The sequence below is a fragment of the Charadrius vociferus genome, unplaced genomic scaffold, assembly GCF_000708025.1.
Source record: "Charadrius vociferus isolate BGI_N301 unplaced genomic scaffold, ASM70802v2 scaffold172, whole genome shotgun sequence".
In the NCBI taxonomy this organism is placed as follows: domain Eukaryota; kingdom Metazoa; phylum Chordata; class Aves; order Charadriiformes; family Charadriidae; genus Charadrius; species Charadrius vociferus.
Window position 1 is genome coordinate 1,006,719 of NW_009647217.1, and position 12,469 is coordinate 1,019,187.

A 12,469-nucleotide genomic window follows, 5' to 3' on the forward strand; every position below is an offset into this window, starting at 1 on the left:
TTCTCTCCTGTGCAGGTGGTGAGCCCCTGGGGCAGGTTGCCCCGAGAAGCTGTGGCTGCCCCATCCCTGGAGGTGTTCAAGGCCAGGTTGGACGGGGCTTGGAGCAACCTGGGCTGGTGGGAGGTGTCCCTGCCCAGGGCAGGGGGTGAAACGAGATGGTCTTTAAGGTCCCTCTCAACCTAAACCATTCTATGATTCTGTGATTATTATGAATGCTTTCTGGAGGCATGTCATACGTCCCTGAAACGCACTGACCTCCCAGCTACGTGCTTTTTCACACAGTCTGTCCACTAGATTTGGTCTGATGCCTTTGTTTTCCTGCCCATCCACAGCTCTACCAAAACCTTAAATGTTTTTTTGTGTTTGTTTTTTTGTTTTGGGTTGTTTTTTTTTTTTCATTTAGTAGGAGCAGAGGGTGCTCGTGGTCTGCTGTCATTGAACGAGAGCATCAGAACTGCAGCATGAAGGTTATCTCAGTGCTGCCATCCAGTGCAGCCAGGCCTTCCAAGACGGATGGCCGTAGATCAGTTCCTGCTCAGACAGACAGACAGCCTGTGCTGCCATGTGTGGGGCTGACAGCCATCTGTCCCTCCCTCCAACTTCTGCCATGGCTCAGGTGATGTTAGTGCCCAGACCCACCCTATCCAAGTGCCTGCAGTTAGACTTGAGCCTGGGGATTGATTCACTTTTAACACGCCTGTTCTTTTACACTCTCGCGTGAAAGGAACTGGTCCCCAGGGTGCGCCCAGCCTGCCCTGCCGAGCGCATCGGTATGGGCTGTCCCCTGGCGTTCTCGCCCCGTGGGTCTAGGATACAACCCAGCAGTGGACTCCAGAGGTTGCCTCATGGCTGTGTGCTGTTTGTCCCCTGTCGACAGGGCGCCCTGCCTCCTGCCGCACACGGGACTGGTAATGGACATAACTGGACCCATCATGCTGCTACTCATGCAACTGCCGCAGCAGCCAGGAAGAAGGTGTGACAAACCTACTCTTCTTGAACAGTAGTCACCTGCTACCCACCTGCATTCTGGCCTGGGGACCCGAGTTTCCTGCCCCTTGCTGGAGAAGCAAGTAAGTCAACAGCATAACAGCAAGCCCCGACTGGTTGTTTTTTTCCTTTGTTGCATCCTTGCCTCCACAAGATAACTCTCTCCCTCCTCGCACTCTGCAGTGCTCGCGGATTTCTGCCGAGCGAGCAGTGCAGAGATGCCAAGCACCTTGCAAAGCAGTCGGCCCAGCAGTTATGTGGATCCTCTCCAGCTGGTCTTACAGCTGGGCGGGCAAGAGCAACAGCTTGGAATAATGCCGGTATGGTTGGGGCTCCTCTCACTCAGCCTTCTCTGCTCAGCCTCTGACTGGTGGGCCGGGACCCTTCGTTAGGGAACAGATCAACCTCCTTCTGCAGCTGAACGCTCTGCACCACAAGAACGTTGCACGAGGCAACAGCTTGGGTGGAGGACTTTGTGTTAAAGTCATAGCGGGTGCCACATGTCAAAATGCCTCTGCAACTTCAGATGTGTGCAGCTGGAGTGAAAACTTGCCTTAGTGAAGGAAATGAGATTGGTCATCGTCTTCCTCCCCCCCTCCGAAATTTGAGCCCTTACGTCGCGATGCTCATAATTTCCACACGCAGTTCTTGGGAAGCTACCTGCAGCAGCACCCGAGAAAACAAGCTTGGTTTGGAAAGACACGGTACATGTTTCAGAAGCAGGGAGCCAGAAGGAATCATAGGCCAAACAGAGATCTCATGACATCTGCAAAAGATACAGAGAGAGGAAGTTGTGACAGTTACTTGGAGCGTAACAACTGCTGGGGCACTGATGCTACAGCCTCGGTTCTTATCCATGTTAAGCTGATGGGTATCGTACTGCTGAGCAGCGCGAGACGGAGGTGGAGGCTCTGCGGTTTGATGTAGCCTGGTTTGTTTCTCTCGCTGTGTTGGTTTTGTTAAAGAAGGGTTCTTGGCCGGTCGGGTGACCGAGCCCGGCTTGTGCGGGTATTGCTACAGGGATCTCTGAGTCTCCGGTAGCACCTCCTAGACCTAGTGTCCTCCCATGCTGGTGACCGCGTACCGGCTTGGGTGCCCACCTGTATCCCTCCTACCATGGGAATCTTGTACAGTCTGACTTGCTCTGCATTTTGCCGGGCTCCTGCCCTCTGAAACGTACCCGGTTCGCTCATGCTTTGGCGCACCAAGTCGAGGGCCTCTTTGGGCAGAGCCTGTGCTTCTTCCTGAAACCTTCTGCGCCCTTCTGGAGTCAGTTTCCACAGGCAGGACTTGCGGTTTCCCTCGCCGCACATGAAGCCCGTGGTTTTCTCAAAGCAGCTGCTGAAGCACAGGTTGTGTCGGATCGTGCTTTTCCAGCCCTCTGGGGCCGTTTGGAAAAATGGGAAGTGCTGCCTGCGGAGAGAAAAGATTTGTCTTGAGCTCAAGCAATTAGAGGCTGTGATAAATAACAGAATACATCGTGTTCGAGCAAGGGAAGGAGGAGAGGGTCCTCCCTGACCCCTGTGGTGTAAGGATGGCTGGTGCAGTTCAGCACTGTGTGGTTTTCTAAGGAGGGTAAGACAAAACTAAAATGCTGTCTCTCGAGACTCCTGGGTTTGGGTGTTGACAAAGAGGGGAAGCAGGTTTTTTGGCAGCATCTTGAGCTGAAGGCAGAGCTGAGAGCAGAACGCAAGTTCTGGCTGCCACATCCCTGCTGCCCGGTAGAAGATCAGAGGCTGCTGTACCCCTCGTCCCTCTTCCCCTCATTTTGTGCTGGGAGAGGAGTAGGTACCGTGTGAACTGGTAGATCTGCTGTACGGTCAGGCTGCCACTTGCGCTGTTGCCCAGGGCGAGGGTGATGAGGATGCAGTAATTAAGGGGGGGACGGGGCCAGCCTCCCTTGATTTCAGTGCTCCTCTGCCTGGGGCTCCTGAGCTTCACGCTCTGAGGTCTGAGGACTGAAGGTTTCCAAGGCATCGGCATCAGCTGCAGTTCAGGAGTTTCCAGCATCTCCTGAGGAACTGGGATGTCCACACGCAAAGTGTCTTCATCCTCAGTAAACCGGGGAGAGGAAGGAGAAAAAGGACATGGATATATTAGCCCTGAGTGGAACAAGGGACAGAGATAAGCTGCTTTGTTCTAGGGGAGGGTGGGCCTGGCCGAGTGCGTACAGAAAGCTTAAAGACTTTAAATTTTAGCCTCCTGCCCTGCACTTTGTACTCCCAGCCTGTTGGTCGGATGGGCTCCATGCATTGACTGACTCCTGCTCAAACGGGAGGCAGCTGGTCGCGGAGCTGCAGAGCCAGCTCGTTTGTTCCTGCAGGATCGTTAAGCGCATCCGATGCTTCAGACTGCCCACACTGTTCCCTTTTCTATACCTTCCCGGCCTCGCTGGAGGATGGCAGCACGTTCTCCTTGGAACCGTCTGGGTCAGAGTCGTCCCAGGATGCGTTCGGAGAGGAGGTTTCTGTGGCACCAGCAACCGAGGCCACCGGGCTGTTGGATCCGTCTGGGTCTACTCCGGGGCTCCCGGGGATGGGGCAGGCCAGGCTGGGGTTTACCCACATCCACAGACGGGGCTGAACGCCAGCTTCTAAGGAGAAGGAGAAATGTCACGCTGCCCATCCTACCTGAGGACCGTTCCCAGACCCTGCTGTCCAGGGGCAGCCTGGGTAAGCTCTAACGCAATGCAGGTCCCAAGGCGAAGGTCCCCAGTCGCCTTCTCATCCCTCTACATAGTGTTTTATTTCCTGGTTTGCGTACAGCGTGCACGTCTGCGTGTTCTCCCACCGCCGTGGCCAGCCCGAACAACAGTGCTCAGCTCTGGAATTGTACTTTCTCTTTCCCCCGCAAAGCCAGAAGAGCGTGAATTACTCCCTTCCGTCCTCCTTTCCCAAGTTTATCTACCCAAAAGGTCGCATTCGGAGGGAAGTGTGTCTGCAGGCACAGCTATGTTATTATATCTTTGTCGTTTAGAGATAGGCTTCAACTTTTCCTAAGTAACCTTAGAGAAATCCCGGTCTGGACACAGACGTTCTGGCTGGCGAAAGAAAAGCCCCTTTCCCAGGCCGTTCCCTGAAACACCACCAGCCTCCATAGGTAGGACCAGGTCCCAGACTTGCCCCTGGCAGTGCCCCTGGTGGGGAGGACCCGTGTGCTGGGGGCTCAGCGTGCCACTGCGGCACGCGACAGCGCGGGGTCTGCGTGGGCGCTGCTGGAGGTGGGGAGCCCAGAGACACCGCGGTCAGCTGTTTTGCATTGGCCTCGTCCTCTGTAAGCTGCATACGTACTTCATATGTAATTGCAGACGCTTCTAATTTGATCTGATCACATCAGTTCTAGACTGGAACTTACTATTTACCAGATTCTACAATTTTCACCTGAGTTTTAGAGACGGGAATCTATTTAAAGGGAAGCCAAACCCATCGGTCCCCCTGAGGCCCTTACCTTGCGGAAACCCTTCAGTGGTGACGGTGAGTTTGAGCTCCTCTGCCATATCCCAGTCCTGCAGGCCATTTTTTAAATGCAGGCTGTCCCAAAACGACTTGTTTTGAAAACTCAAGTACATTTTCTTTGTATGGCAAAGCAATCTCCGGGTGCTGAGCACAGTGGGATCTGTGAGGGCGGCACAAAGAATCCCATGAGCTCAAAGTGCTCTGTGTGCCAAGAGACTTGATTTAATTTTTATTTTTTTTTTAAAGGGTATCACACAGGTGGGTGAAAGGCTGGTCTCTGCTTCACACTTCTAAATAGCTATTAAAGCCCCTTCCAGTGAGTAAATGGTCCACACTGGTGGAGTCAGCGAGCTGATTGAGAATCAGGTAGGTGGCACCACAGAGGCTCGGTTTTCTGCCCACTTACTTTGCCATAGCCTTAATAAACGAGCCATTCCCGTGTTCGTTAGGCTAACTTCTTATTTTTTTCTGCTTCTGATAAAATCCTGGTGTTACCTATGCTCTGCAGTGGACTAACCTGGTCTGAGAACCCGAATGTCTCTGGAAGCAGGACGGATCTCCACGGGATGCGCAGAGCGCTCAGGCTGTGTTTGCAGGGACCGGGGAGCTCCCTTGCCCTGCTTTGCTGGACGCGGCCGGTTTCCAGACTGGAAACTGCTTGAGGTCAGCCCAGGCAAGACACCGAGGGGAAAAGACACGACCGGGGAAGAGGAGCTGGGTGAAGCAGATACCGGCTGTGCTTTCGCGGTGTATCTCTTCGAAACTTTTTGTGCACCTTGAAGACACAGTCTGAGTTCTGCGCCTTACTGAATTGGCTTTGTTTCTTCGACCGTATCTTTCCCACACGGCCCCCGCCTAATCTGTCCCAGGTATTACGAACGAAGCCGTGTGGTTTGTCCTTTTAAAGGGTGGTTGTAATACGTCCGCAGCCCGTTCGCCCACTCACCGTCCCTCTTCTGCTCAGGGCATAGGTGAGGGAGGTGGCATGGGTAGAAATAGAGTAGCTACGAATCAAATCCAAGCCCTGGCCCAGTACCAGCAGGCAAACAGATTTCAGGCTCTCTACATACATTGACCATTTTGTAGGAGGAGGTGGGTTGTGCTCGTAGCGGAGGAGTACATCAGCGACGTGGTGCCAGTCTGTAGCAGGGAGATGGACAGAAAGAAGCTGGTTTTGGCAACTGCTGGCAAAGATTGTGCCATAATGTTAGCGTCGGGATGTTGGGAGAATCTCGGCTTAAAAGTGAATTCCGTGCGCTTTGCACCAAAGGTTTGGCTTTGAGTTGCGTGGGTCTTTTTCTGTGTGATGAAGGAGAAAGGCAAGATGCTGTTCCCCGGTGCAGGCTGGCTGCACGGTGCTTGGGGCAAATGCTCCTGCACCGTTTGCTGTCCTTACCCTTTGCATCTTTTGAGACAGGCTGTTTAGAAAGTAGGCTGAACACCGAACCAAGCTTTTCTTGAAAAGGTAACTGTGAAAGGGCAGAGTAGGATCTGGCTTGCTCAGTTTTGCCTCTTGAATAAAAGGAGGCACGATAGTTTGTCCCGTATGCACCTGTTGGGCATTTCACAACTATCAAGCCAGTACGGACTGGCCTTTGCCTGATGCGGAAGACTACAGTCGCGTAGCTTTTTCCACCCTTGTGTGACACAGTTCATTCATCAGCGGAGACGATGTGCTCCCCGGCAGGTTCCTCGGGTGCGAGCAGGACCTGCTTGTCGGCTGCTTTCCTCAAAGAAGTCAGAGCACGCCCCAATCAAACTCCTTTCCCCTTCCTGAAACTGGAGCCTGGTATTTGACTTGAGATGTGTTGCAAACAATCCAGCTACTATAGTTTAATAATTTACCACGTATCACTCGACCTGTCGCACCACGACGTTGCTTTCCCCTCTCTGTCTGGAGCGGGACTCTCGCACAGTGGGGTGTGCATCAGCTGAGGCATAGTAATTCATTAAGCCTGCGATTATCCGCGTGCACCCTCAACTGATGCCTCACCTACCCACATAACCTTTGGTACGTCAACAATAAGCTCGCTAGAGCGCTAGACTGGATGCAGCTATGTTAACCATCTTAGAACCGCGTAAGTATTTTGTGGGGGTGAAAGCAGCCCTGCGATGGCCAGACCCTGCGTGGGGATGAAGCGTCTTGACCCGCTTGCCCTTCAGCCAGGCGCGGCTTTGGAAAAGCAAGCGGGGCAATGCGTGGGGCACCCTTGTGGGGGGGAAAAAAGAAAGACAGACAGCAGAATATTTGGGGATGGACTTGTCCCTGGGAAGGGCACCGTTCTCTGTGCCACTTCGTAGGAGCCATCCTGGGAAGAGCAGCCGGGCAGAGGACAATCGGAGCACGTGGCTCGGCCGCAAGAGGCCGTGGGAGATGGCGGTTTGCAGAGAGGGACCGAATTCACCTGGGGCTGGTTCAGGGCTGGTGCCCCCCTGGGGTTAGGTGGGGACCATCCGGGCAAAGCCGCCGCAGAGCAACGAAGGGGATGAGAAACAGCTGCAGACCTTCCCGGGCTGCTGGCGGCACCTGCCTGCAGCTGATTAAAGGTGCCCTTCTCCCATCTTCCCCCAGGTTTCTGCGTCCTCGGGGAAGGCTGCGCCCGTCTGTGGAACTGGTAAGTGACACGAGGGAAGGGGAGGGATAGGGTAAAACATGATATAACACAGTGCTCCCCCAGAGAAGCCCTGAACAGTTGTACTTAGACCCTCTCCAAAAGAAAGATGTGAAAAGAGGTTGCTAATATTTCCTGCCTCCGTTGCAGGGACGGAAAGCATTCCCCCATGTGATAACGTTTACCTCTTACCGGTAGAGGTTTGAGGCGCTGCTATCGGAGAAACGGGTGAAGCAGGGAAATGAGCCCTGTGTACTGCCCAGCCCGTGCAATGAAGCTGGCAAAACTGGGAGCAGAAGTGTTGGTTTCCAGCTCAAAGCCTAAGAATGTTTGAAATATATATGGTTGCAAGCACAGACGATTCCCTTAAGTCTAGGAAAAGGCTAAAAGGCCTTAATTTTGCCTTTGGCCATTCAGTTGCTGAATCCCAATCTCATGGGCTTGTGTACTGTATGTTCTGGGTGAAAGCGTCGTGACCCCTGAGCTCTGTCGCGCCACCCCTGCCTTTCCAGGGGAGAGGGACCTTCATTTCCGATAGAGCCAATTTGTCCAAGGCTGCCGATTCCTTATGCCCTGCGGTTTAGCCAGCAGCTCACACTTGTCTCCTAAAGCCGTCTCATTTTTGGTCCCCCTTTAGCTTTGGAAGGTGAAGCAGAAGTCAGAGGAGAACCTGCTGACACGTGCAGAAGGTCAAAGCAGCCAGTGTCTCCGTCTGCATCATGAACGGAGCTGAAAACAAAGAGAAGCAACAAGCTGGAGGTGTCTTGGCTCAGGACGCCTGGATTCTTCAAAGCCAGCTCTGTTCAGGTGAGCGTTATCTGCACGGAAGCCAATTGATATGATAGTTTTACTGAAAACCGGTCTTACCTACTCCCACAAGCTTCGTAGCCCCAAAAACTCCAGGGAAGCTCTGTAAGGATGTGAGTTGGGATTGAGGGGCGAGCGCAGTTCTCTTTCCTTGCTGGTTCCAGTCTCCTGGCATTTTAGGTTAAGACTTGTTTGCAAATCAAGAGGGAAAAGACATTTAAGATTCGAGGCGTAACTGCAAGTGTGCTCAGTTGCTTCTCAGGGTGTCAGACCCGGGGCGGGGTGTGTGTGTGCGTGAGGTGTTCATAGAAGTCTTCGGCTTACGGCTTCATGTGTGCACGTGAACGTGCTGTGCGGGGTCTCCTTGGCAAGCCAGAGAAAAACTAGATTTCCTCCTGTTTCTGAAAGATGTTGGATTCGAGCTCACTCTCTCCCCTGAAGATAGGGGAGCTCTAGAACTTGGCTTCTGACTCAGAGTTTTTATTCAAGTCTGGCTCGAATGGCTCTTGTATTCCACAGCCCCTGAAAGCTTTGAATTTGTACGGAGTGACATCAGCTTGTCTGTGGTGATAGGAGGGCATTGCCTCTTGTCTTGGCTTTGCCCATCTGATGGTGTTTGTCTAGAAGTGGTGTTTGTCTGGGCTTGGGAGGACTCTGCTTGTAAATACTGGTCATGCCAATCAGCTGTGTTCTTTTTTATATATATTTTTTATTATTATTGTTATTTTTTTCCTGTGGTAGAATGGAGATCGATTTCCAATTAAGTAATTGGTACTTTTTGCCATCTTCCCGGTACAGGGTGTGCAGTAGGCACCCGGCTTATCCTCGCACGGTGCCGTTCCCGCTGTGTTGGTGCTGCTTCGATTCCCCGCGCTGCAGCAAGTGGCTGGTGCTGTGACTATAATATAGAAAGAGCTCCCAGGATTTGCGTGGGCTGGGGTTAAAACCAGACCTTTCTGTTCCAGAGAGGCTGTGGGGAAAGTGCGGGCGAGCAGAGGGAGAGGTAATGCAAGGCAGAGGGGAGGCTGTGGACTGGTGAGAGTCGGTCGCTGCATCAGCACCGGACCGGGGGCTGTTTCGGGGTGCCCGGTTAATCCTGCGGGTGCCTGGCTGGGTCTCTGTCAGTGCCGTAGGTAGATGCTGCTGCCGTTGTAGCTGTTCGTAGCCTCGCCAGGACGTGAGGACACAACAGAGGTACTTGATGAGTATCGCAGCCTTTTTTATTAGCCATATTCTATTCTCTCTGAGCAGATACGCTATTTTTCTGGTGGGGGAAAGACAGTCTCTACCCCCCACATCCTCAAATTCTGTGAAGTTGCAGTAAAAGAGCTGAACTCGGGTCTCTGCCCCTCCTCCCTGATTTTTAAAACCACTTCAAAGGTGAGCTGGCGGACGATTGAAGCGACCGGTTCTGCCGGGCTCGCCGCCGCTCACCTTTCGTGCCGCTCCCCCGCGGAACAAAGCGCGGCGCTTCCCTTTGATTTCCCCCTTTGAAAGCCATAGGGGACAGAGTCTGAAATGCTCCACAACTTTTTTGGTGACTCTGCTCCGGTACCTTCCTGAAGCGCCGGGTGGATCAGGACAGGGCTCCAGGGAGGAGACCTCGCTCGCCGCTAAATTACCGGTCGGCACAGGCTGGCCGACGGGATGCTTCATCCCTCCTGGATGTCACAGCCGGCTTCCCCAAGGTTTGCAGGGAGGGCAAAGTAACGCCTGCAGCGAGGGGAGGAAGGAGCCGCAGAGCACCGCGGAGTCGGTGGCTTTGACCGACGCACGGAGGGTCCCGGAGCCCGGTCTGGCTGCTCCTCACCAGCAGTACACCCCATCTCCTGGCTCAGCCGCTGCCCCAGGTGGGGTCTGCCCTATTCTCCATTTTACATGCTTTCTGCCAGGAAGAGATGGCAGACGGTGAAGCGGAGCACGTGCTGCCGGTCTCCTCCCAGGTGGGAAGGGGAAAAGAAAAGCAGCGAGCGTGTGTGCTGCTGTCTGCAAGGGACGCTGCTGGTCACAAGAGCAGGTCTGGATGGAGGGGAGGGGAGCCAGGGGCTCCAGGGAGGAGACCTCGCTCGCCGCTAAATTACCGGTCGGCACAGGCTGGCCGACGGGATGCTTCATCCCTCCTGGATGTCACAGCCGGCTTCCCCAAGGTTTGCAGGGAGGGCAAAGTAACGCCTGCAGCGAGGGGAGGAAGGAGCCGCAGAGCACCGCGGAGTCGGTGGCTTTGACCGACGCACGGAGGGTCCCGGAGCCCGGTCTGGCTGCTCCTCACCAGCAGTACACCCCATCTCCTGGCTCAGCCGCTGCCCCAGGTGGGGTCTGCCCTATTCTCCATTTTACATGCTTTCTGCCAGGAAGAGATGGCAGACGGTGAAGCGGAGCACGTGCTGCCGGTCTCCTCCCAGGTGGGAAGGGGAAAAGAAAAGCAGCGAGCGTGTGTGCTGCTGTCTGCAAGGGACGCTGCTGGTCACAAGAGCAGGTCTGGATGGAGGGGAGGGGAGCCAGGTTTCTCTTCGTGGTGTGAGTTTCCGTACCCTCTTCTGTGCCATCAGGGCTTGAGACCTTTGCAAAGCTTTCATGGGTAAGGCTGCCGTTTGCAAGCTGGCAGCGATGCAGGCCGTCCCCGCGTCATGTGCGGGGAGTGAAGACCACCTGGTGCTGAACAGCCCCACCTAAGTGTCCCAGAGCTCTCTTACCAGAACACAGAGCTTGTCTCGGCCCGGCTTACGAGATGACAGGGTTGCAGCTTGCAGCAGTGCAGCTGCACTGCCAGCACGTGCAGTATTTAGCGAGGAGAGACGCAGGTCATGGCTGCGATGCTGGCAAACAGCGGGATGCTGACTCGGTGCAGGCAGCAGCGGTAATAAAGCAGTGGGAATTGGTCGTGTTGAAGGAAGTACCAGATGACAGGCTTGGGCTAAGGTTAATAAATCTGATCTCTGTTATTCTGGCGAGACTCTTCATGTTTTATAGCCAGCGTCACTTTTGTATGTGCTGCGGAGCAGCAGAATCGAGAGGAAACCTCTTGCCTGCTGGTTCAGGGCCAGGCTGGATGCCTGTACGTGGCACCTTAAGGGACAGCGCTAAAACCTAAACACGTTACTGTGTGTGCGTTCACCTCTCAGCCCCTGGGTGTGAGAACAGATGCTGGAATCGCATTCAGCTGCTTATAGCAGGATGACCCATGTATCGGGGCATGAGCCTTTGCGTAAGACCACCCTGCGTGATCCAGCCTCCCTCGTCCTGCTCGCAGAGGGTGACCAAGATCAGGAGGACCACGGCACTGAAAGCTTAGTCTTAAAAAAACCTCTTTTCTTTTTACTGCTACCTGAAACAGGGATGATGTATCTTTAAGGCACCCCCTTCTCGCTCCCCTAATACCTCGAGGCCTCTGAGTGATTCTGGAGGAGAGGATCAGTGCAGGAGTTTAAGGCATCTTTCCCTGCCCTGCTGCACTGCTCACTTACTGCTCCGAAGGCTGTGCTTTGCCATTTCCATGGAAACCATTAGTTGCTAAGCAACTGGAGCATCATCTGCGCTGAGCCCTCGCATCTAATTATCCCATCACAGTGGCTGAGAGGGGCTGGGGGGGGATTAACTCCTCTACCATGGCAGATCCATTGACAACACTTTAGTCACATTTAAAGGGACATCGTCTCCCTTCTGCCATGCTTATCGACACTCTCTTGCTTGCGCAATTACTTGGTTTTCTTACATCCTTGGACTATGGGGAGGGATGCGGGTTTCTGCGAGCAGCAGGGACACCATCTGTGCTCGTGGCTTGCTTGCTGCCCCAGCTCTTCTTTCCACCCGAGTTATGCGTGATGCGCTTAGCTGTACGTTTGGATCACGCAGCGCTCGCCTTGTGGACTCTGTCTGGGCCATACTTTTAGTCCTTTGTATATGTCCTTTGTGTTGCGATCGCCTCGATGCTGCCCTTATGTTATTGTCTCTGTCCCAAGAGCCTGATGTCATGTCTGCTCTGTGAAGTATTGCTAATTCTTCAGAACTCGGCAGTGGAAGAGGTGGGCAGCTCGCTGCCTTCGGTCTGTCTGCAAGCTAAAGCAAACATTGCAGCGCCTGATATTCGGTTCGGTATTTCCTTACTGTTTGCTGCCAGGAGGGCTTGAGACTAAGTCTTTGAGGAGCACTGAAAGTCTAAAGTGTAAAGTAACAACTAAGGAAAATCTCATTTCCCGGACCTCTGTAAGTGGGCAAAGCCATCGGCTGACTGGAGAATTTTGAACATTCAGATAAATAGTCAGTCTGAGAGCTGATTCCAAGTTTGCAAATCCAACGTCGACGTTGTGCAGGACTCTGTCTCCCTGCTGTGAAAGAGTGGATCTGGGTGACCTTCCCAGACTTGTGAGGAGAGTGGTAGTAGTTTGAGTTACCTTCAGACAAACGCCTGAGCTTCATGAAAGCCTGTCTGCACCACGGTCCCTGCTTGAGTAAAGTGTATCGGCTCCTTGCCTGCCTGCTCCCATCTGGCTGGATGGCGAAGAATTTCTTAGTTTTCACTTTCTGCTAGGAAATGGATGCTTTGTGATTTACGAAGGCTTTTCTAGCGGCTGGGGGGGGGGGGGGGGGGGGGGGCATTTGAAAGGGTTT

At 53.7% G+C, this 12,469-nt stretch overlaps 1 protein-coding gene across 1 annotated transcript; it reads right to left on the bottom strand.

The window, feature by feature from the left end:
* Positions 1-1,724: 1,724 nt before the first annotated feature.
* On the bottom strand, positions 1,725-4,555 carry FOXR1 (forkhead box R1). Its single transcript, XM_009879522.1, has 5 exons — positions 4,435-4,555; positions 3,366-3,580; positions 2,780-3,039; positions 2,168-2,400; positions 1,725-1,753 (listed from the first exon to the last, which is right to left on the bottom strand). The coding sequence occupies exons 1-5, from the start codon at positions 4,553-4,555 to the stop codon at positions 1,725-1,727; spliced, it is 858 nt and encodes a 285-aa protein (XP_009877824.1).
* Positions 4,556-12,469: the final 7,914 nt, after the last annotated feature.